This window comes from Malus sylvestris, chromosome 12, assembly GCF_916048215.2.
Source record: "Malus sylvestris chromosome 12, drMalSylv7.2, whole genome shotgun sequence".
NCBI classification, from domain to species: Eukaryota; Viridiplantae; Streptophyta; class Magnoliopsida; order Rosales; family Rosaceae; genus Malus; species Malus sylvestris.
The window spans coordinates 20367775-20391164 of record NC_062271.1 but is presented as its reverse complement, the minus strand read 5'-3'; the positions used below and the strand labels follow the sequence as shown (position 1 = coordinate 20391164).

Below are 23390 nucleotides of genomic sequence, written 5' to 3'. Positions count from 1 at the left end.
AATATGGAGAACTATGTAATTAAAGTGTCGATATGATTGATAATAGAAATGACATATTGATAGTTGATAACGTGTTGATATCAAATGATTAGACTAGAGAGATTTGTCTCAATATTCTTTATCAGTACAATACCCAAGGTTCATGATTAACTGTATCGTTTACCCATTACATTAGAAACCAGGATCCTCTCCTGATCAATTCTCTAGGGATCCTGCAATTTTGTCCATTCATCTTATATCGTGCGGTAAGAAATCATTTAAAATTTAAATTTTAAAATTCAAATATGAATAGTACCTAACGAAAACTGACCGCACAATATAAAATGAACGGACAAGATTGCGGAATCCTTAAGATCCCTAGGAAATTGCTCAGGAGAGGATCCTGTTCTTACATTAGTATCATTTGGCTTCCATAATAATAATAATAATAATAATAATAATAATAAAACTAGTATAATTTGGTGGTATGACACTCACATTAAAAAATTAAGTAAATTACTCTAAACTACTTTAATTACAGGACGCACACAAACTACCTTAATTATTGTGAGTGAACAATGGGCCCAATTATTTTTTCTTTGAGGTATTTGTCTATCCCCCATCCTTACAACCCCCCCCCCCCCCACCGCCACTTAGAGCCATCAATTTTCCCTTGAACTTTAATTTTAGCCGATTTCCCTTTAAAGTTTTATAATTAGCCAATTTCCTTCTTTAACTTTAACTTTATCTGATTACCCCTCCTAAAATTTTTATAAATAGTTAATTCCCCTAGCATTAGATTTTGAAATTGTTCATCCATCAAGTTTCCCATTATTTTTGCCTCCATACAGTTGTCATGTGTTATTTGAGTGATCAAAATAGATAGAAAATTGAATGATATTTTTTATATCTAGCATCAAGGGGATAATTGGCTATTTATAAAAAGTTTAGGAGAATAATCGGTTAAAATTAAAGTTTAAGAAATTGGCTAATTATAATTATTCAGATGTAATGGGCTAAAATTAAAAATCAGGGAGGAAATTGACAGCTCTATACAAATTCGGGAGACAAATCTACAATATGACTTTTTCTATTTGCCAATACATGTTGTAATTTATTTGAAGAGGTATTCATCAATTTACCCCCTCAACCTGTAAGGATTGACCAATTTCCCCCCTCAACTTTAATTTTAGCCAATTTCCCCCTCAACTCACATAATTAGTCAATTTATATCTTACTGTTAAATTTTTTAATTTTTCATCCATTCTCCCTTTAAGTAGGTATCCACATTTCTTCCGAATGACTACCTTCAAAGGCAAAAAAGTCATTTTACCTACATTCACTTTCTTCTTCCTTTTCTTCGAACTTTCTCTTATTCTTCATTTTCTCCAAGCTGAGCCCATGCTGGTTCCACACCACAACCGCTGCAACTTCCCTGACAACGAGGACGAAAAGTCGTATGTTAGATCCGAGCACACTAGCAGGGTGTTCCAGGCGCCCAATCTCGGGCACTTCTTCAGTGGTACCCACAAGGTCCGAACCGGCTCCTCCACCAGCTTCGAGTTCCTCTACCTGGGCACAGTGGTCAACTCGCGCAGACTCGAGGAACGAGTTGACTCGCGCGATGAGTGTTGGTCGAAAGGCCCAAAAAGAAACTCGGAAAGTTGACTCACTGGACCTCTATCCGCTTCCGCCGCTTGTTTGGCAAACCTCGAGGCTGAGCCGTTGGGAGAATGCCAAACCGGTTTCGACCCATAATCGAGATGATGAGGAAGATGAAAAGGAAGAAGAGTTCTACTTTCCCAGAGGGTTTTCGGGCAATTGCGACAACTCCAACAGAAACGGATATGCATCCAAGAGAGTGTTTGCAGCGGTTCCGGGCGGCATATTTGATGAAAAAGTCAGAGGGTTGCAGACGACAGTTGTGGTGTGGAACCAGCTTGGAGAAAAGGAAAAAGACGGAAGATGTAGGTAAACTGACTTTTTTGCCCTTAAAGGCAGTCATGCGGATACCTATTTTACGGAAGTATAGATGAAAAATTAAAAGAGTAAATTGTAGCAATAGTTCCTCAAATGTAATCAAATTGGAGCAATTGTCCCTCAAGTAAAAATTCATTACCATTGGTCTCTTAACTTATCAAAATGTGTAGTTATAATCATTTTCATCACTTTCATCAAAATTTTGTCAAAATATGTTATGTTGGAATGACCATTTATACAAATTAGGGTCCCTTAACTCATCAAAGTGTGTAATTATGATCCTTTTCGTCAACTACATCAAAAATTTTGTCAAAACGAGTTATGTTGAAAGCCTATTGCTACAATTGGGTTAAAGTTAAGGGACAATTTCTTCAGTTGAATTAAAGTTGAGGGACCAATGGTAATGAATTTTTAGTTGAGGGACCATAGCTCCACGTTTTGATGAGTTGAGAGACCAATGGTAATGAATTTTTAGTTGAGGGATCATTGCTCCAATTGAGTTAAAGTTAAGGGATCATAGCTACAATTTACTCAAATTAAAAAATTTAACAATAAGGTGCAAATTGACTAATTATAAGAATCAAGGGGAGAAATTGGCCAAAATTAAAATTAAAAGGAAAAATTGGCTAATCCTTGCAAGTTCAAATGGTAAATTGATGAATCCCCCTTTATTTGAAAAGGGTTCTGAACTTTGGTATAAGAAAAAGTAAACGCAAACAATAGTCAGCCCAATTTACAATTGAGTCCACTCCAGACAATTGGATTGCAAACTCAGCTTCTTACAACCGTCGATCTGAGCCAATCCAACGGTGGATGTCCACGGATTCCAAACCGTAGTTAGTGCTCCAACCTAACCCAGTGTATATCTCACCTGCCCCTTTCACTGAAGCTCCATGTGCACAAAATTTCACTTCTACATTTTATTTAATTATTTTCTGTTTGTTTCTCGGGAAAGTCGGTTCAGAAGTTGATCCCAGCGCGGAGGGCAGGGTGATGGAAACCGGTGGGAAGTTCAAGAAAGGCGCAGGAGGGAGGAGAGCCGGCGGTCCCAAGAAAAAACCGGTTACCCGGTCTGTGAGAGCTGGTCTGCAGTTCCCGGTCGGACGTATCGGCCGGTACTTGAAGCATGGCCGATACGCTCAGCGAATCGGAACCGGAGCTCCGGTTTATCTGGCTGCTGTGCTCGAGTACCTTGCTGCTGAGGTAATCTCAGCTTCTTCTATGTCTCCGAATTAGCCGATCAGTTGCTTAGGGTTTTTGCTATTAGATTTTTGAAGTAATTTGTTTGAGATCACAGAATATTTTCGATATGAGGGTTGGGGTCAATCAACATTTTGTGCATGTCGACGAAGGGGAATTTATGCAAGTGGTTTTGATTTTAGTTGCATTTTGTGCATGTCAAAGAGGAGAAATTTAAGCAAGTGGTGTTGATTTTAATTGCAGGGGGAAATCGTTTCTGTTGACCTCAGCTAGAAAATGAAATGTGCATTGACCTATGCCAAAATATGAAATTATTTAGTGACGAAAACCAAGTTTTATATTAATTTTTTTGGTGAAAAGGGTTTTGCTTTTTGTTAACTGTTGGGATCTGTTTGGTTGGTAAGAAAAAGATGGAAAAAGGAAAAAGGAAATCATGGTTTTCTAAATTGTAGAGGATTGTAAATGATTTAACTGTAGTTTGGAATCCAGACAGGCCCTTGATGGCTTAACTTCTGTTAGATAGATGAGCTCCTGCATGTGATTTCTGAGGTTGGTAGTTTATCCTATGATCATTGGTTTGCATTCCCTCAATTCAGAATTCAAGTTTCTAAAATTGTCTTCTTGAGTGTATTTGTTTTGTAATGTTGGCCGTTATCGGACAATTTTATAAATCTCTTTTGCTGGAATAAGAAAATCAACACGATCCACACGAAGCGTAACACGTGACATGTCTCAAATCCTCCCGTATATTACCATATAAAACAACGCGATTGGCACAATCGACAGGATCAACATTGAGAATTTTGCATTCTGAGGATGAATCAATTCGATTGGAGGCTGTCGATAACATGTGTTAATCGTGTAGTTTTAATTGGTATATATGGGGCATTTAAGACGTTTCCAATGAAAATTAGTGTTGATCATGTCGTTGGTGTTGATTTACTTATTTCAAGTTTATAATTGTCCTATAACAGCCAGTAACCCAAATTTATTCCCAATCTCTTTGATTAGCGGCCAAATGGGTTCAAGTATATACCGTATGATTTGGTTAGGAACTGGTGTTAATTGTGATGACGTGATTTGGTTAGGTTTTGGAACTGGCTGGAAATGCTGCAAGAGACAACAAGAAGAATCGCATTATCCCAAGGCATGTGCTATTGGCCGTGAGGAACGATGAAGAACTTGGAAAGCTCCTGAAGGGTGTGACAATTGCTCATGGCGGTGTTCTTCCCAACATCAATCCTGTGCTTCTGCCAAAGAAGCATGAGAGGGTTGCGAAAGAGCCCAAGTCGCCCGTCAAAGCTGCCACCAAGTCCCCTAAGAAGGCATAACTGATCTAATTAGCAGTGTCTATGGTAGTACCTGTCTATGGAGTCTCCATGTCTGTACATGGTTAGTAGGATGCCTTCATGTGTCGTTATCCCCTTCGTTATCCCCCTAGGACTTAAGACTCTTTGCACTCTCTGTTTCAATATCCGCTTAGAACATCTGTGTTTCATATGAAATGAAATTCACCCGACTTCTAAATTTTCGCCTTTTGCAATGGCGCGGTTGGAGATATTTTACAGGGAATCTTAATGAAACACTCTCGTACTGTTCACTTTTAACGAAAATGACTTTTTTACCTTGAAAGTCATTCATGATACTATTCACTTACATTTTTATTTTGTTATTTTTGTTAAAACCTAAAGTTTTTTAGAATTTTTCGTTAGTTTTTCTCATTTTATATAAGTGAGAGCAGTTTCTGCATGTTTTGTTTTTCAACTTTCTACACCCCTTGTTAATTGTGTTGCTTGATTTTCCTTTGATTTGTTCAATTCAATTGTCAAGGAGAAAAAAAAGAAGGGGGGGGGGGGGGCGGAGGAGAAAAAGAGTTTGTATCAATCATTTCCCCTTATATAACTATTGCTTTGCTTTGGTGTTTTTTTGCACTTACATTACATCTTACTAGGTACTTTGAGAGCATCTGCTTCATGATGCTTGAGTGGGAAAAATTTACCATACAACAATGCGGTATGTTTTTTTTCGAACAAATAACATTATCTACACTAAAAAGATAAGAAGTGAGTTAAGTTTCACAATTAATGAACAATACAGTATGTTATACATTAGCTGTTTTAACCACGATACGAGGCGGGGTCATCTTTCCCTCCTAGAGTATAGAATGATGGCATTTAATCTGTAAATGATCCATACATTTGTTGTACGGTAGAAAGAATCGTTTGGGCGTTTCGATAAGGTTGAATGTCGGTGAGAGCTTGTAAAGACAAAATGAGTTGTGGTTTAACCGGGAGTTATTGAGCAATTGAGTGATGTAATTTAAAATTAAAAAGTTCCAACATTATATCAGAGAGCTGGAATAGCTCAGCTGGTTAGAGCGTGTGGCTGTTAACCACAAGGTCGGAGGTTCGAACCCTCCTTCTAGCGGATTTTTTCGTATTGTTTTGTGGTTTTATTTTTGGGAACTTTAACAAAAAGTTCTCGGTACTTTTCACTTTAACGAAAAACCACATTTTTACACTAAAAAGTCAATCATGGTACTATTCACTTTACCCTTTATTTTTGTCCTTATCGTTAAAACTCAAAGTTTTCAAATCTTTTTCATTAGTTTTCCTTTTATTTTTTGTATTATTTTTATTTTATGATTTTATTATTTTTGTTTATTTTTATTTTATTTTGTGGTTATAATCATAGATGAAAATATCGATAATATCGCCGATATTATCGTTTTTTTCATATAACGATATTTCGCAAGTATTCCTTTTATTATCGTTATAATATCGCGAAAATATCGATATTATCGCGATATTATAGATAATATCGCGAGATGAACCTAAAAATATTTGAAAATTTCTGAAAAGTCTCAAACATGCACATAAAGGGATTCAAACTCCTCCCATCTAACTCCTTCAGCGCCTTGACCACTATACCACTTACGTTTTTGTGAAAACATGCTAAACTATTTATATATATGGTTTTGTTTTGAATTCTTTTTGCAAGAAACAAATTTGCACATATTCCAAATTTTTTGTGGTATTATATTTTAAATTGTGTCAATTAATTACTTAGTCAATGGCATGTGGTTTTTAATTTTTCTATTTTTTATTTGGTCACTTACATGTATGGTTGGAAAAAATTCCCAAAAATCCCAAACCATCCCGAAAAATACCGAAATTTTCGATATGGGATTGGTTTCCAAATCCCATTTGTTTGGTAATCCCGAAATCCCGAAAAATACCGAAGTATTCGGTTTCCTATTGACTTTTGGGTTTCGGTTCTTGAAAGCCATTGTCATGGTTGCTGACTACTCTTCACAATACACTTACTCTACACATAGAGATGATGAAGATAGTGAAAATTTTGAACCTCATAGGAACTCTATGTGGTACTTAGTCACTCATGTATCTTACCATGCAATGTATAAAGTGTAAAATATTGTACTAATTCATTATATATAAATGATTATGGTGTGTTTAAACTTCTTTCATTAATTACTACATATTTTCTACACTTACAATGTTTGACAGCTCGCTATATAATCAACTTAAATCAGTTAAATCCATCATGCAATGCATTTCATTCCAATTTTTTGTGATAAACTAATAGATAATTGACTAAATAAACATCATGCAAAGTTTCAATAAAAATTTCCAAGTTTTTCTTACAATTTCCGTGGTTTCCATGTAATTTTTATCGATATCGATATTATCCCGATATTTCCGTGTTTTCGGACTACCGATATTTCCGATATTACCGATATTTTCTTCCTTGGTTATAATTTTTTAATTATTTTTATTTCAGAGTATACTGCCGATTTGCCCCCTGAACTATCATCCAACTTTCGATTTCCCCCCTGAACTTTTTAATTGGAAAATTAAGGACTTAAACTAATTTTTTTGGCCGATTTGCCCCCTGCTGTCAATTTTTCATTCATTCCATCCAATTTTTTGTTAAATGGAAGCATATGCACAACATGTGTGGGTAGTTCGGTCGCTTCATTCTTTAAAATAATTGAAAACCTTAGATTTCTAAAATATAAACCTATGCAAATATGTGTGATTCTATAGCTTTTGTATCTAAAGGTCTAGTGAAATGACACTTTTGTCCACAAATGAGAGTTACGTGGTTTGCACATGATAAGAGTTAACGTTAATTTGGATGAAATCTATGAAAAACTAACTGTAGGGGGGAAATTGGCCAAAAAAAATTAGTTTAAGTCCTTAATTTTCCAATTAAAAAGTTCAGGGGGGAAATTGAAAGTTGGGTGATAGTTCAGGGGGCAAATCGACAGTTTACTCTTTATTTCATGATTTTATTTTTTTGTTTCTTTTTATTTTGTGATTTAAATCACGAAAGTGTCACTTAGTACTAAAGTTTATTGGTATTCCTCTTCATTTGTAAGTCTTAAGTTCGATTCTCGTCAAGGACGAATTTGAACTATATTATTACTAACTCATTATAAAGTAAAGCTCATAATCTCCTCTTTAGTATATATAATATTGTTTGTTAAAAAAAAATCAGCTTTGATAATATTTGTTCTTTGTACCTAAAAGCTTCTCACATTGGTCTAGCTAGCCTATGTCATGCTGATATTGACAGTTTCTCTAAAAAATACATTTGCTCACAAACATCACTATCTACTAAAAGCCAGCAGAAAATCATTGTTCATCGTGTGAGAGAGCACTGTTCATTAACAGTGAAATGATGGATTTGCCATTCAGTTTCCAACTTTCTTTTCTTTCTTTGTTGCACACTAGAATTACGTGTTTGTCCTTGATATCCATGCGTCGGCCTGCTTCTCTTGGATGTCGACGCGTAGGTCTGATTCCAAAAGTTCTCAACCCTTCCTCGTTTTTGGTTTTGGTTTCTTTCTCCTCATTTTCAGTGTTTTTTTGCCTGCCTTTCTTTATCTCTCGAGTCCTCTATTTCGAACCAGGAGTGTCTCCTGAGCATTTCCCTAGGGATCCTAGGGATCCCGCAATCATGTCCGTTCATCATATATCGTACGGTAAGCTTTCGTTAAGTACTATTCATATTTGAATTTTAAAATTTAAATTTTAAATGATTTCTGACCTTCTCATCTTCTGGTTCCTCTATTTCTCCGTTTCTGATCTTCTCATCTTTCTCATTTTTCTCAGCCAAATTATATGTGCAAATTTCTTGCGTTTAAAACCTTTGGAAAAATAAATAGTTGATGCACCTTGCGTTTAAAACCCCTGGGTCAGTACCAATTTTGTTGGTTTTTCGATTTTATCAGGGTGGATTTGTTACCTCCAAGGTCCACCTCTGTTTGGTGGTGAGTTTTTTTTAACCTTTATAGTATTGCTGCTTTATTTTATTTTATTTTGTAGTTTTCCATGTTCAAGTGGGATTTTTGTATGAATTTTTTTTTTCCTAATTCTGGGTGTTTTATATTGTTAGATCTGATGTCTAGGTGTATGATTTGTTTATGTTTTTCGTTTCAAAACATGTTGCTCTATATTTTTTGGAATTTCGTTTTTGTAATTTTGGGTGTTTTGTTTATATCCTTAGATCAGTCATTTGGTTGTATAATTTGCTTTTCTTTTTTTTTTTTGTTTCAGGACACTTTGCTCTTCGTTTTTTGGGCTTCTGTGTGCGGCTTCGAAGCCGTTTATGCTCAAGTTAAACAATTTCAGTTTTTCATTTTAACATTTTCTACAACAATTTTTTTTTTTTCCAAATATTGTGAAGTTGTGTTTTCTATAGTGGAAAGTCGAATATGTGGGGATCTTTTTTTTTTTTTTTTTTTTTTTTAAGATTTCGGTGTCTTTGTTATGTTGTTTTATGGTTTTAGATGGTGTTGGATGACTTGGTGTTTCCTGTTGTGTTGTAAATATGAAAAACAATCAATAATTTCATAAAACTTGCATTGATCGTCCAACAATGGTTGCTAAAACACCCTTTAAATGGATTACTTATACAGAAATAGTGGATCTGCTCATTGATGATGTGAAAAAAGGTAAGAAGTTTGAGAACCATGTATAGTGGGGGATTGATTTGGCATCTGAGCACAAAAGGTAATCCCTTAGAATTATTCTACTGGTTTGTCTTATTATGGTTACTGATTAAAAAGAGCTTATCGATTCATTGTTTTGATTTTGTGCAGATACCTGACGGAGGTATTATTTCAAAAGCCTGTTACTGTTTACAACTATCCTAAAGGGGTCAAAGCATTCTACAGAAAGCTCAACGATGATTTAAAGACAGTGGCTGCTGTGGATGTCTTGGTACCAGAGGTAGGTATTATACTTTGAACTTCGAACCGTTGAGTTCAATGCTCTGTTGTATACTTGAGCATTGTGTATCTTTTTAGAGTAAATTGTCGATTTGCCCCCTGAACTATCACCAAACTTTCGATTTGCCCCCTGAACTTTTTAATTGGAAAATTAAGGACTTAAACTAATTTGTTTGGCCGATTTGCCCCCTGCTGTTAATTTTTCATTCATTCCATCCAAATTTCTGTTAAATGGAAGCATATGCACAACATGTGTGGGTAGTTCGGTCACTTCATTCTTTAAAATAATTGAAAACCTTAGATTTCTAAAATATAAACCTATGCAAATATGTGTGATTCTATAGCTTTTCTGTCTGAAGGTCTAGTGAAATGACGCTTTTGTCCAAAAATGAGAGTTACGTGGTTTGCACATGATAAGAGTTAACGTTAATTTGGATGAAATTTATGAAAAACTAACGGTAGGGGGGAAATCGGCCAAAAAAAATTAGTTTAAGTCCTTAATTTTCCAATTAAAAAGTTCAGGGGGCAAATCGAAAGTTGGGTGATAGTTCAGGGGGCAAATCGACAGTTTACTCATCTTTTTATTACCTCATACGATTTTCTTATATTTCAGGTGGAGAGTTGATTGGGGGAAGGTAAAGGGAAGAGCGTTACGATGTTATTATAAGCATGTATTATTCAGTTGTCTGTTTTAGTGACTTTATCTACCGTTGTTGTTGTTGTAGTTATTCTTTTTTCAGTGGAGTCATCTCCTCCACAATTTTTCTCTCATACTTCCGAGTGGATAGTTTTATATAATATTTGAATGAGCTGACTAATGTTTGTATTGTGTGATGGAAGTGTTATTGCAGGATTGAGGAAATTGGTCTACCTGCTATGCCGTATGAGTGGTACATTGACTTACCGCGCTTTGGGACCATCAAACATTGTGGCTTTGATTTAGGATTCGAACGAATGGTTTTATTTGCTACCGGCATTGACCACATTAGAGATGTTATTCCTTTCCCTAGATATCCAAGAAGAATAGATCTTTGAATTAGTCTATAGTAAAGACAAATAGAAAAAATCACTATCAAATCTCAATTTAATACTCTAAAATTCCATGGTTTTCAACATTTGGTATATAAAGTTTTTTTCATTCCAGAGTTATGCCTCAAGTTTTAATTTTTGGATAGTTTTATATATCCGTTAAGTTTTATGTTAGAATTTCTGATAATTAATGATATGACGCTCACATGAACAATAACTGAACATCACGTGTCAATATAGGCTCACTTCAAAATTAAAAAAATACAAAAACACAAAAAAAAAAAAAAACAAAAACAAAAAAAACCCCACACGTCTTCTACCTCCCTTAACCCCCTCCCTTCCTTCTTCCCTCTGCAACCCGCATCCTCTACCCCAGCCTTCATTCATCACCAGTCTCCCCCAACCTTCCCCCACCTTCCTTCTTTCCTTTGTAATTTATTCCCCCATCCCCCTCTCTTTTTAAAATCCCCAACTCCAACAGCCTTATTCTCTCCAAAGCCCAATCCACAATCTCCATATGTGCCCTTCTCGTCTTCCTTACCCTCCTCCATTGCACCCTCTCCACCTTCGAACCCTCCGCCACCAAGCCTCGCGCCGTCGTCCCATCACCTTCCAGAAGGTTCCTATCCCAAAGTACCCAAATTCCCAAATTGCCCACCAATCAAAACTTCCCTCTTCTCTCATTCTCCTGGTTGTCCGAAATGTGGAAGCAAAAACAGCAGAAGTTGTTAAAGTCCCAATTTGCCCTCCAGAAAATGGGCAGTCTGTACCACCGCGGCACCAGAGCCATGCCCGATCTTGTCATCGCCCACATCCTTGACGACGTGTGAGATCCGTATTTTAGATATATACATATGTATATATATATATATATATATATATATATATTATATTTAAAAGAGTTTTTAAGAAGGATTGTTTTATTAGCATCCCACATCTTTATGAATACATCTCACATCTAAAATGTGTCTCTAAAATTCCAACTCTGTCCTCCATTTTTCTGAAGCCACCCCATCCCCATGGATTATCCGTGGATTCTCTTCCCAACACCTTCAATCCAAACAAACGTCTCAATGAAGAGTTATTATTCTCTCTCTCTCTCTCTCTCTCTCTCTCTCTCTCTCTAACATCATCTGCTTCACTAACATGTGTTAATTCAATTTAACTTTGTTTTTGCGGAATTTGATGACTTTTCAGGTTTGTGAGCAATTTGAGTGGATCGTTGATGATGGAGATTGCTGTGCTTACGAAGATTTTGGCAACCGGCATAAGAGGGTGGATGAAGTTTATTTTGGACTATAGAATTTAAATCGTCGAGGTAAAAACGGAAATTTAACTAAAAAAATAAAATTGTGGGGTGTATTCATAAGATTGTGGGGGTGTTAATAGAATTACCCTTTAGTACATTATGTATATGTATGTTTTATACATATGTATATGTATGTATACATATCGTAGAGCTTAGGTTGACACGAGGTGCTCGTAAGCATTGAAGTTAGTTGTGTGTGTGGCATGATTTTACATGCATGAAATCTTATTCATAGGTGGCAACCGGTGGGGAGTTTAGAGTGTTGTCTAAGGATTGTAGATGCTGACTAACTTAGCCTATTGAGTGGAGGTGTCAAGGTATAGTTCAAAGCCTAATATTAGCATGAGGAGGCAATTAGATAGCATGGACGAGGTAAGAGGAAGACAGGGGCACCAAATAGTTTTTACAATCTATATTACTTTGACAAGTGTCACAAGGATAAGACCGATGTTTATTTGTAATTATTTTTATTTAATCTCCAAGTTTTGCAGCCGCCGTCTTTTAGTATAAATAGGACATTCCTCCAACCGTTTTCAAAGGTGAAATTGATTTTGAAAAATGCATGCTATGCCTGCAAGTGTTTTTCTTACGTAGAGGTGTATACATATTGATAAGTGTAGACATATGATGGATGAAGCAATGGCTGCTGCCATGTCAGCATATATGGTTGGGAATGGTTGCTGCCATGTCAACCTATGTGGTTGAGGTAGTTGTAATTGGATGTAGGTGGTTAGAATCTGATAGTTAGGATCTATTAACTAGATAAGAAGGGTAGTTTAGTCTTTAAGAAATGTTACTCTATAAAGCTTTGTAATCACACTTTGCAATTCATTCAATACAATCAGCACTTTTCTTCTTATCTTTCAGACCTTTCTATTTTCTCTGTAATTTCATTTTCTGTAAATCTTCATACACAGTTCTTCATTTTTCTTCATCTTTACAATGTAGTTAATATGGTATCAGAGCCACCAGGCTCACGCCATGGATTCTGGTGGTTCCTATTTTTTTTTTTTCTTGTGTTTCTAGCTTTAGTTTCTTTCCAAATTTTCATTAGATGTTTCGATAAATTTCTGGGTTCTTCCGCGATCGTTCTACTATTTTTTGGGTTGTTTTGTTTTTGGGTTGTTTTTTGGGAGATTGTGGCTACGGAGTCCAACAGAGAAGACGACGAAGGGGGTCTTGAAGTTCTTGGAGAATTGATAGGCATAGTCAATGCATCGACGAGAGGAGAAGAATCCGAAGACGACCGTAGTTGCAGGGCCAAAGATTATACGGTCTTTGAATTTCGAAGGGGTTAAAGGGATAGTGAATTCATCCCCTTTTGGAAGTGGGCAGTCGGTGTTGGTGTCAGAAGTCGGATTTGGTGTTGGTGTTTCTGGGCATGCGTCAATTTCTCCCAATTGGACCCAAATTTTAACTTCCGATTCTGTGAGGATTTGGTTAATATGTGCGGCAGCAAGGGAGTGCATTTCCATCCACAACCTTTACTTGCTCATCAATCAGCACTGATCAATAAGAAAATGGTTAACGGTGGTCGAGTGGATTTATGGGCAGTCGGTGTTGGTATCTGATTTTGCTGCTCTTCGACACTACCGGTCAATTCGATTGCTGGGTTTTCTTGAAGATTTTGCGCTTGGAATTTATGCAAACGTTCGACCTCTGGTGTAAATCAGGTGATTTTGTTCTTGGTACCCATATGCAAATCTATAATGTTGTCTGAGAAGTTTACTGTGATTTGAGAATTAGGAGCTCTCTAATATGAGAAATTTGGGCAATATCTGCAATTTCTGTGCATTGGACTTTCTATGAATTGAGTTCATACAACACCATGTTCAGTGCACTGTGGAACTGTGGAGACAGAGTTCGAGCTTTGAAAATGGTATCAGAAATGGTCATCATGTGCTGTTTCGAGTACTCCTCAATTTAGCATATCAACTGTTTGTTTGATTGTCTCAGTGAGGAATTCTTGGTGTTGTGAGCATATTAGCTCTCTGTGCTTCTTTGGTGTTATTTGATCCATGTTCTGTTCGGTGGTGGAGCTGCCAATTCCCTGCAAAAGTGTATGATTCATTGATTTTGTGAAGTAGTTGATTGATTTCTTTGAGGCACGAAGCCATTATTCTTTTGATTGATTTCTTTTTGGGCACGAAGCCATTATTCTTTGTTTGCAGCACAAAGCCATTTCAAGTTTGTTTCTTTGGGCATGAAGCCATTTCAAGATAGTTAGTTGTTTGGGCACGAAGCCATTTCAAGTTTGTTTGTTTGCGGCACGAAGCCATTACTGTTTGTTTGCGGCACGAAGCCATTTCAAGATTGATTTTTTTTTTTTGGCACGAAGCCATTTTTCTGTATAGATTAGTTGATTGAAGTTTGTGGGCACGAAGCCAAGTTTTCTGTCAAGATTAGTTGTTAGAGTTGTAGCTGTTGAAAGGCTTGGTTTGCAGGGGATTGTAAAATTCTTCATCTACTGCTGGCATTATTTGTTGGGCAAGTGACATCCTTCGGTGGAGAAGCCATTTTCCCATTTTTCACGAAACGATTGATTGTGCAATTGAGAGGGCTGCTGGTTTTAGGCTGATGAGATTCATAAGTTTTGAGAACCTTGGGTATGTAATGAGTAATAGTAGGCCCCAGAGAATGAATGCCATTCGTATTAGAAAGGAAAACCAGGTTTACAGTGCTGAGGATAAGCGGGCTTTGGTCATGTTCAACTACGAGGAGAACGCTAAGCGCGAGCACAGGGTCATGGCAGATTTGCAGCGGCTGGTTCAGCTTTCTTTAGACATTGTTGCAATCTCAAGCTTGGTAAACCCAGCTGAGATTGAGGGGGAATGATAAGTGTAGACATATGATGGATGAAGCAATGGCTGCTGCCATGTCAGCATATATGGTTGGGAATGGTGGTCTGAAAGATAAGAAGAAAAGTGCTGATTGTATTGAATGAATTGCAAAGTGTGATTACAAAGCTTTATAGAGTAACATTTCTTAAAGACTAAACTACCCTTCTTATCTAGTTAATAGATCCTAACTATCAGATTCTAACCACCTACATCCAATTACAACTACCTCAACCACATAGGTTGACATGGCAGCAACCATTCCCAACCATATATGCTGACATGGCAGCAGCCATTGCTTCATCCATCATATGTCTACACTTATCACATATATGTTTAGAGGGAGAAGTTAGAAGATAAAAGACAGTAGAAGAAATATATGATCATTTAGGAATGATCAAGGAACTTGTTTAAGTATATGGAGTTTAGCTATTTCGGTAGTGGCGTGGATAAGTACGTGGAGCTTAGCCATTCCGGTAGTGACGTGAATCTTTGTTTAAGCTTTGGAATCCAGGTAGGGGAAATAAGGTAGACAACAACAACAACAAAGCCTTTTCCCACTAAGTGGGGTCGGCTAAGGAAATAAGGTAGACCTTTACGGAAATTTATTTTATTAAATTTCGTGAAGTGGTATAATATTCTTGATCTTTTTGGTTGATTAATGTGATTGAATATTAATTGGTTAATTGCTTCAATTAAGTGTTTACTTGTTATTGGATATGGAATCATTGCTGGGATGCTATTCGTTGAGAATATACTATGATACATGTGAAAGATAAATTGATATTATTTGTGCATCATTCATGTTGATGTGGTGGGAATTTCAGTATTCAGATTGGAAGTATGGAAATGAGGGTAGTTGGAAAGGAACTTTTGTGTAGTTGAATCTATTCATTATGAAACCAGTTCCAGGCGAGCCCGATGTGCACAGTATAATAGGATATCGATAGGAATTGTTGATGTGGGTGATTTGGGCTGGAGATCAATGAATTAGATAAGATGACTAGTAAAAGGGGTTTATGAACTTGAAATATCATATGGGGGTTAGTTTCTATAATAGAATATTTGAACCACCTATGTAGGGGTAAAATGCATGGTATGGGACGTGCAAGTCCACGCGTTTTATTATATAAATTAACGGGGGTAATTGAAGAGGTTGCATTGCATCCATGCATTATTATCAATAATGATTTCATATTTGGCTATATGATTTTATGACACTTAATTTAATATTGTCAATTTACTGTGATAAAGTTATGTCCTTATTAAGCTGTTGAAGTTCATCCCTCTATTGTTATGCAGGTTTACGAACTAGACATTCAAGAGGGTAGGTAGGATGAGATCGGATTAGATCGGATTAGATTGGAATAGAGAAAGTTTATTCATTTATTTAATGTAGGTTGTAAAGAATTCTTGATTTGTTTAAGAATCATGAATTATTTTAATAAGAGGAGTTCATTTTTCCAACCAGTGTCAATTTCTTTTTATTTATTGAGTTTTTAACTCATGTTTCGGATTCGGTTGAGTTATTGTTGTCGCCCCGGGTCCGGGATGTGACAATCGAACCTAAATCTGGCACGCAAGCTAAAAATAAAAATAAATAAAAGGAAAGTGAAACTGGGTAGAAAAATATGAAATTCCTCTTATAACAAGAAATCGATAATTCTTTACAAGACCTTAAATAAATACAAAACTCTGTCCTCACACTTAATCTGATCTCATCTCGTCTACCCTTTTTGACTGTTTAGTTCTTAAACCTACATAACAATTGAGATTTGGAGAACATTCACTCACCTCATGACGACGACGTCACGGAACCCGAGCTCTGGTTGTTTCTGATGGTGTTGCACCGGTCTAGCCTCACGTCCAGAGCGGACCTGGCGTTCGTCTTAGCCTCCTCTGGTTCGAGATTTGGGTCCGTAATCCAAGAAGAGAACGCCTCGTTCTTAGTGCTTTGCAGTTACAGGGGCCTAAATCGGACGGCTGCGGTGAGGGGAAAACCTGGTTTGGGATTTGACATAGCTCAGTTTGTCAAGGCCGAGAAAAAGGAAATTGAAGAGCCCTACCTGATAGCTGTGGCGAGGGATTTTAGAGAGATAGAAGGGGATGGGGGAAGAAATTACAGAAGGAAGAAGGAAGGTGGGGGAAGGTTGGGGGAGATTGGTGGTGAAGGAAGGTTGGGGGAGAGGGTGCGGGTTGCAGAGGGAAGAAGGAAGGAAGGGGGTTGGGGGAGGTCGAAGACGGGTGGGTCTTTTTTTTGTGTGGGTGTTTTTGTGTCTTTTTAATTTTTTTAATATTGGAATGGGCCCATATTGACACGTGGTGCTTAGTTGTTGTCCACGTGGGCGCCATGTCATCAGTTAACAAAAGTTCTAACGAAAAACTTAAGAGATGTATGAAACTGTCCCATAATTAAGACTTGAGGTATGATTTTAGGATGAAAAAAACTTCATGTACCAAATATTAAAAATCATGAAACTTTAGGGTAGTAAACTGAGATTAACCCTTACTTTATAGATATACAGAGATTTAAATCATTCCATTTGTGCTAATTTTGTTTTGTTTTTTTTTAATTTCAATTTATATCAACTTTTTAGCTTTTATTAGGAGCTTATATGGTTATTCCTGTGCTTTTTTTTGTAGAATTACGAAGAAGGGTTACAAAAAATCACTTAATGCTTTGGAAAATTCCTTGGTGATACTATTTGGTAGGCTTTTAAAAGCCTTATCTTTTTATTCTTTGGTTATTTTTGCCTTAATATGTATTATCTTGTTTGTACGTTTGGTACAAGTCTGTCTTCTTATTATTTTACTGTCATCTGTGAGGATTGTTTTTTACTACTTCCGCAATGTTTTGCAGGATATATAGATTATAGATTTTGTATCAGCTACCTACGTCCAACTATATAAGACAACGTTCTTCGTTTCATTTAAAATGACCTACAACGACATCAATTGTTTGTCTTCTTTTTGTTGTCATAGAGATTAATTCAAAGTCTTTGATTGAATTGATTGTTTCATTATCTATAATTTCATCTGTTTGGTTGCTGGAAAAATGTTGGCAAACAAAAGAACTCAATTTCAGTGCTATTGTTGTGATGAATACTTATTTTGACAAACTTATCAAATTTTGGATATTTTATGAATTTAAGATCTTGAGTTTTAGTATTTTTTATGAAATTGTAATGAATTTGTAAATTTGTCAAGTATATCTTACATTCGTGGTTCCATATTCACCTTACCTATAACTATTGAATTTTGTCTCTTGACTGGATGAATTTTTATAGTTTCCAGGATCTACAGTTGCAATGTCTTTGATGGATAAAGCACAAAGGACCCGACTACTCTTATAGAGCTTCTTTAGCATCGTAAGTTGAAATTGCATATCATTTTTTTCTTCACGAAATTCATTATGTTAATAGCGTACCAATTATGTGATACCAATTGTTATCTTAGCAGTTTCTAACAATTGGTAAGGTACATATAAATGTGTAGAAGTTTGAATTATACATATGAAAGTTACATATATTACACTCTTTTACTAATTTTTGTTACACAATCCATCATTCACAAGTAATGCTATTCATAGAGTGATTCAAAGAATTCCAAGAGCTTCATTCACCCAATTTATGCTCTTCATGTAAAAATTCTTTTAAAAAACTCAAACATCTTTCAGTGTAGATAACATTAACATTCTGTAACAATATATTATAGCTTTGAAACATATTTTTCCATACGGTTTCTAATCCTGCAGCAACACGCGGGCCATATTCCCAGTTTTTTCCTAAAACTGCTTCTACTAAAAACAAAGTCAAATTTTGTATGTGCAACCTTGGCAAGCACTCGAGACCGTTTCATGTAGACACTGTAGAGAAACGTCTCAGTGGGCCATGATTGAAGCAATTTAACTTAGGGAACTTTAACGAAAAGTACCTGGTACTGTTCACTTTAACGAAAAACCACATTTTTACACTAAAAAGTCAATTCTGGTACTATTCACTTTACCCTTTATTTTGTCCTTATCATTAAAACTAGGGGTGGGCACTTGGAACCGAAAACCGAAACCGAAACACGAATCGAATCAAACCGCACCAAACGGTTTGGTTTTGCGGTTTTGAAACGGTTTCGGTTTCAAAACCTAACCGCGGCACCCAAAACGGTTTGGTTTCGGTTTTGGGTTTTCAAAACCGCACCGAAACCGAAACCGAAACCGCACTTTTTTATTTTTATTTAGTTCATTATTCAACTAGGTTATACAGAAAACTTATACATTTGGTTTTGCGCCGCTAGAACTTCTGGGTTTGCACCGACGACACCGAGTGGGTTTGCGACTGCGTCTGCGCCTCCTTGCATCTCCGCCTGCGAGCGACTGCTTCTGCATCTGCTTCTGCCTGCATCTACCTCTGCGAGTCACTGCTTTCATCTCTGCCTTGCCTCCAATCTTGGAGTCGACACACCCAGAGCAGAGGTAAAAATTTCTCATCCTCTGTCTTCAATTTCATATATGTTGTTGTTAGATTAATTCGAATGTTAGGCAGGTTTGGGTTTGTTGTTAGATGAAGTTATGTGGTCACAAGTGACCTAGTACGGTTTTCATTTTTGATATCTCTGTTGAGACTTGTATTGCTTCAAAATGTTTTTCTTTGCTGTCTTGCTAAATTACGGTCCTTCACAGAGATAAGGATTGCTAGCCTTCAAGTTGTCTCCTCTATCAGAGTTAGTATATGAGCCGTGTCTTGTTGACAGCCTTTGTGGGGTTGGAAATGCTGATAATTTAGTGTTGTCAAAGGGGAAGCAAGCATAAGGGATTTGTTTGGGGCTTAAGTTTGATTACTGCTGCCAACACCAAGAAGAAAATTAATAGAGAATCTTATTATTTCCAACATGGTCATCAATTGGCACTTGACAGCGTCTTAACCAAGATGGTTATTCAGATCCATCTTCTAATCCATTATTGTTAGTTTTTGAACAACTGATTTAGTGGTTGCATTTGACTTGTATTTGGCAGGTTGAGGACTAGATGATTTCTTGGCATACGATCTTATGGTGCAAGGTTAGTATTAAATGAGAGGAAAATTTACTTCTTGGCATACGATCTTATTGTGGTTTGCTCTTTCTACATGATGATTTCTGCATTTATAGGGAAATTCAGACATTTGCCTGTTGTGGAGAATGGAGAGGTCATTGCTTTACTTGATATAGCAAAGTGTTTATATGATGTCATTGCTCGAATGGAAAGAGCAGCTGAAAAGGGAAAGGCTATTGCTGCTGCTGTGGAAGGTGTTGAAAAACATTGGGGCACATCTGGTTCTGGTTAGTAGAGAGTTTAGTGTTTTCTTTAGACAAAGAAAAGGAAGAAGTGACTGAAATTACACACACAAAAGAAGATGGCACTGTAAGGGAGAAGCTAAGATCGGAATAAACTTTTTATGAGTTTTTCATACTGTCTTATCATCTGATAAGTTCTCCCTACACGGTTTTGTTATTGGTCGAGATGCAGGATTCATAACGTATCACTGATAGATATGAACATGCGAAAAAAATGATGTTTTATTTTAAATGGCACCAGCGGTCTATTTTCTCCTTATATATCATGACGGTTTCATCTTTAATGTAGGTGCTTGAGACTACCAGTACAGAGCAAGAAACTGGAGAACATGTGGTGTACGAAATTCATACTGTCGCAAAACCCCCTCAAGATTCCATTGATAAAGAAACAAATGAAGAGAACTCCGCGGAACATCAGGTTTACCTGGACACAAACATAAAGCCTACAAAAGTGATGTCCTTTTTTCTTCGTCTCCAAGTACATAACCTTTGTGTTTTTCTTTTCCTTCCAATGTTAGGCATGTACTGAGGCGGCTGATTTGAGTACAACTGCAGAGGAAACGAACTTAGAGGAACATGCCATTCAGGAACTCTCTTCTCCGCTGGTAGTAGAAGAAGCAACTCTCTTCTCCTTTGTGTTTTTCTTTTCCTTCCAGTGTAATTTTTGCTACTGTTTTTTGTGCAGTTTTGTGCACAAAAACCGTTTGAAACCGAAACCGTTTGAAACCGCACCGAACCGAACCAAACGGTTTGGTTTCATTTCGGTTTTGGCTTCAAAACCGCACCGCACCGCACCACAAAAAGTTTCGATTTCGGTTGTGGTTTCACTCGAAACCGCACCAAACCGCACCGCGCCCACCCCTAATTAAAACTCAAAGTTTTCAAGCCCTTTTCATTAGTTTTCCTTTTAACTTAATTACCACTTAATATTAATACTACAGTTTAGTATCAAAGTCAAATGAACAACATTTTTACAATTTCATTATGAGGCTTAGCCCTTTCACACTCGTAAATAATATCGTTTGTTTAAAAAAAAACAAAAGAATGGAACGTAATTAAAATCTTCAATCCACCAACCATCAGGATCCCTTTTTCACCAACTGAAATCTGCAAATTAGAGATTTCGATCCCACAACGGTGCGGAACTGCGGATTGCTCACTATTTCACTGATTCATCAAAACCGAATAAATTTATACAAACAGAACCACTCAAGATTCGTCATCTGGAAAAATCCAAAACCAATTCCATACAACTGCATGCATATTATTCACGACGAAAATAATATTAACAAAAAGAATCGCAAAAAATAAATGAAAAATTAACAACTGGTAAACTTGGTAACGGCCTTGGTGCCCTCGGAAACGGCATGTTTGGCGAGCTCACCAGGAAGCACCAACCTGACGGCGGTCTGGATCTCCCTCGACGTGATCGTCGGCTTCTTATTGTACCTGGCCAAACGCGACGCCTCCTGTGCGAGCTTCTCGAAGATGTCATTGATGAAGCTGTTCATGATCCCCATGGCCTTGCTGGATATCCCGATGTCCGGGTGGACCTGCTTCAGCACCTTGAAGATGTAGATCTTGTACGTCTCCGTCGATTTCTTTACCTTCTTCTTCTTCTTCATTTCCACGCCTCCTCCGCCTTCCTTCGGGATCTGCTTCTCCGCCTTCGTCGGCTTCTTCTCCCCCGCCGGTGCCTTCTCCGCCACCGGCTTCTTCTCGGCCTTCGTCGGCGCCATTTCGGGCGGTTTGTTGTTGTATCGGAAAGGATGCGAGCGGACTCGAAGGGAAGTTGAAACGGATTTGTGCGGGGACAGGGAGTGCATTCAGGGATTTTGGTGGAGGGGCGGGTAGTGCGAATTGTTTATATAGTGAGGGGTGGTTAGTTGTGATTGGGTGATTCGTTTTCACGAGGATCGGTGACGTGTATGATTGGGCATCCGTTGGATAGAGTTGGACATGTGGTGGCGGTTGGATTTACTGGAGTCGTGGTCAGACCGATTAATGGAGTTTGAAGGAGTTTTAATGGAGAACGGAAAGGATAACTTGTACAAATTTTTACATTTTTCAATTGGATGTGCAAGGGAGGATTAGGAAAATCCTTATGACGGCAGCTTTCTCCAGACCTTCGAGACAAACATGAAAAAAGGCTCGAAAATTTGTTTTAGAGTCACTCCACCGATTGGAACACTTAGAGGAGTTTCGATGTCAATCACTTTCATTCCTCTCTTTAGATCATCTGTAGCACTTATAGCTACAACTCTTAACTCGATTATTTCCTAATCAACTAGATCATCATAGATTATAAGTTTGTAACCCTAACCCCTAGGACAATAGTTCCTGAATGTCTATGCGAATCTAGAGCGGGGCGGATAACTGCTAAAATCATCTAAGTAGTAAGCCCATCCAAGATGAATGCTCTCATATCCCAACTAAAATCATTCAAAATGTTAGAGGGAGAGACTTGATTTTCAAAAACCTAAAATACATTATATAATCCCTCCAAATTCATAAAATCCCAAACATTTTTACCTAATTGAATACACATGAAGTGTTATGAATTATTTAAAGATCATATTGAATATGGAGTAGGATTATTTCCCCTCCTAGTCTTCCTCCCTATCCCTCCCCTCCTACTTGAACAGTTACAGTTAAGCCACGTCAACGTGGTGTGTTAATTTTTTAATAGTCAGAAGAAGACATAAAACAATTTGTGAGAGGAGGGGAGGGAATATGATGAAAATAAGAGGAGAGATAATCCTACTTCGTTGAATACACTTAGATTTGTGTGGAGTTTTATAAACTCTTTCAAAACATTGGGTGAGTATCCATAGAGTTTCATGAATTTATTTAGAATTTTGGTTGAATACCTTTGAATTTGCAAACTTTTTATTTTATTTTTATGCAATAACATATTTACACTAAGGGGTAAGAGAATAAATTGGATATGAACTTGCCATCCATCAGATTCAAACATAAGATCTCTTAAAAGACTTTGTTACCTTCTGCCACTTTATATAACGGTTTATTGGTATTCATTTTCACTTGTAAGTAAAGTCTTAGATTTGATTCTCGCTAAAGGTGAATTCAAACCAAATTATTATGATTAGCCTATTGTCATCCTTAACCCATTCCTCACCTCATAATGTAGATAATATAACAGGTATTTGAACAGTGGTGAAGTCAGGATTTATGTGAGGTAAAATAAAAGGGAGAACCAAAACATCATAATAACTTAAGCGTGGATAATTTGTCTATTCATAAACCGTTGCATGGAAACCTCATCATTTATATATACTATTAAATTATATAGGGAGAAGCGATCGAAAATTTCAAACAATAAAAAAATTTATAGAGAATATGATAGAATTTACAAATTCTATGTTGTTTTGTTGAATAGATTTGAATTTTGGTATATGACAATATACATGAAATTTCAAGAAATGAGAAGAATAATAGCCTTGTAGACTTC

General features: G+C 36.9%; 3 protein-coding genes, 1 long non-coding RNA gene and 1 other non-coding gene across 10 annotated transcripts; 4 read left to right on the top strand and 1 right to left on the bottom strand.

Annotated features, from left to right (window-relative positions):
- Nucleotides 1-2854: 2854 nt before the first annotated feature.
- LOC126592810 (histone H2A-like) lies at nucleotides 2855-4686 on the top strand. Its single transcript, XM_050258598.1, has 2 exons — nucleotides 2855-3162; nucleotides 4248-4686. Exons 1-2 carry the CDS (start codon nucleotides 2953-2955, stop codon nucleotides 4488-4490), a joined length of 453 nt encoding a protein of 150 aa, XP_050114555.1. The 5' UTR covers nucleotides 2855-2952; the 3' UTR covers nucleotides 4491-4686.
- Nucleotides 4687-5512: 826 nt separating this feature from the next.
- TRNAN-GUU (transfer RNA asparagine (anticodon GUU)) lies at nucleotides 5513-5586 on the top strand. The gene has a single exon. It is a non-coding gene; the product is annotated as a tRNA-Asn (tRNA).
- A 2669-nt stretch (nucleotides 5587-8255) lies between these two features.
- On the top strand, nucleotides 8256-16057 carry LOC126594373 (uncharacterized). Of its 2 annotated transcripts, XR_007613254.1 has the most exons (5): nucleotides 8256-9197; nucleotides 9287-9416; nucleotides 10029-11524; nucleotides 11642-11762; nucleotides 15893-16057. It is a non-coding gene; the product is annotated as an uncharacterized LOC126594373 (long non-coding RNA). The 2 variants fall into 2 exon arrangements; XR_007613253.1 differs by lacking the exon at nucleotides 15893-16057 and having other exon boundaries at nucleotides 11642-13872.
- A 968-nt stretch (nucleotides 16058-17025) lies between these two features.
- LOC126594371 (uncharacterized) lies at nucleotides 17026-20900 on the top strand. 5 transcript variants are annotated; one of them, XR_007613252.1, is made up of 7 exons: nucleotides 17026-17298; nucleotides 17878-17958; nucleotides 18881-19058; nucleotides 19599-19643; nucleotides 19733-19903; nucleotides 20208-20336; nucleotides 20437-20900. XR_007613252.1 is itself a non-coding variant. In XM_050260672.1 (5 exons), exons 3-5 carry the CDS (start codon nucleotides 19805-19807, stop codon nucleotides 20785-20787), a joined length of 579 nt encoding a protein of 192 aa, XP_050116629.1. In that variant the 5' UTR covers nucleotides 18861-19058; nucleotides 19599-19643; nucleotides 19733-19804; the 3' UTR covers nucleotides 20788-20900. The 5 variants fall into 5 exon arrangements, 3 of the variants coding, with proteins under 3 accessions (XP_050116629.1, XP_050116628.1, XP_050116630.1); XR_007613251.1 differs by having other exon boundaries at nucleotides 17026-17958; nucleotides 19733-19985; XM_050260672.1 differs by lacking the exons at nucleotides 17026-17298; nucleotides 17878-17958 and having other exon boundaries at nucleotides 18861-19058.
- A 189-nt stretch (nucleotides 20901-21089) lies between these two features.
- On the bottom strand, nucleotides 21090-21773 carry LOC126594372 (histone H2B.9-like). Its single transcript, XM_050260675.1, has one exon. It carries the CDS (start codon nucleotides 21742-21744, stop codon nucleotides 21238-21240), a length of 507 nt encoding a protein of 168 aa, XP_050116632.1. The 5' UTR covers nucleotides 21745-21773; the 3' UTR covers nucleotides 21090-21237.
- Nucleotides 21774-23390: the final 1617 nt, after the last annotated feature.

What these genes read in the sequence shown, in the direction of transcription:
- LOC126592810 (XM_050258598.1), top strand. Translation starts at nt 2,953, where the DNA reads ATGGAAACCGGTGGGAAGTTCAAGAAAGGCGCAGGAGGGAGGAGAGCC. An exon ending in TCGAGTACCTTGCTGCTGAG is followed by an intron (nt 3,163 to 4,247) that starts GTAATCTCAGCT and finishes TGATTTGGTTAG; the next exon opens with GTTTTGGAACTGGCTGGAAA.
- LOC126594372 (XM_050260675.1), bottom strand. Translation starts at nt 21,744, where the DNA reads ATGCACTCCCTGTCCCCGCACAAATCCGTTTCAACTTCCCTTCGAGTC.
- LOC126594371 (XM_050260672.1), top strand. Translation starts at nt 19,805, where the DNA reads ATGATGTCATTGCTCGAATGGAAAGAGCAGCTGAAAAGGGAAAGGCTA. An exon ending in TTGGGGCACATCTGGTTCTG is followed by an intron (nt 19,904 to 20,207) that starts GTTAGTAGAGAG and finishes TCTTTAATGTAG; the next exon opens with GTGCTTGAGACTACCAGTAC. An exon ending in AGAACTCCGCGGAACATCAG is followed by an intron (nt 20,337 to 20,436) that starts GTTTACCTGGAC and finishes TTCCAATGTTAG; the next exon opens with GCATGTACTGAGGCGGCTGA.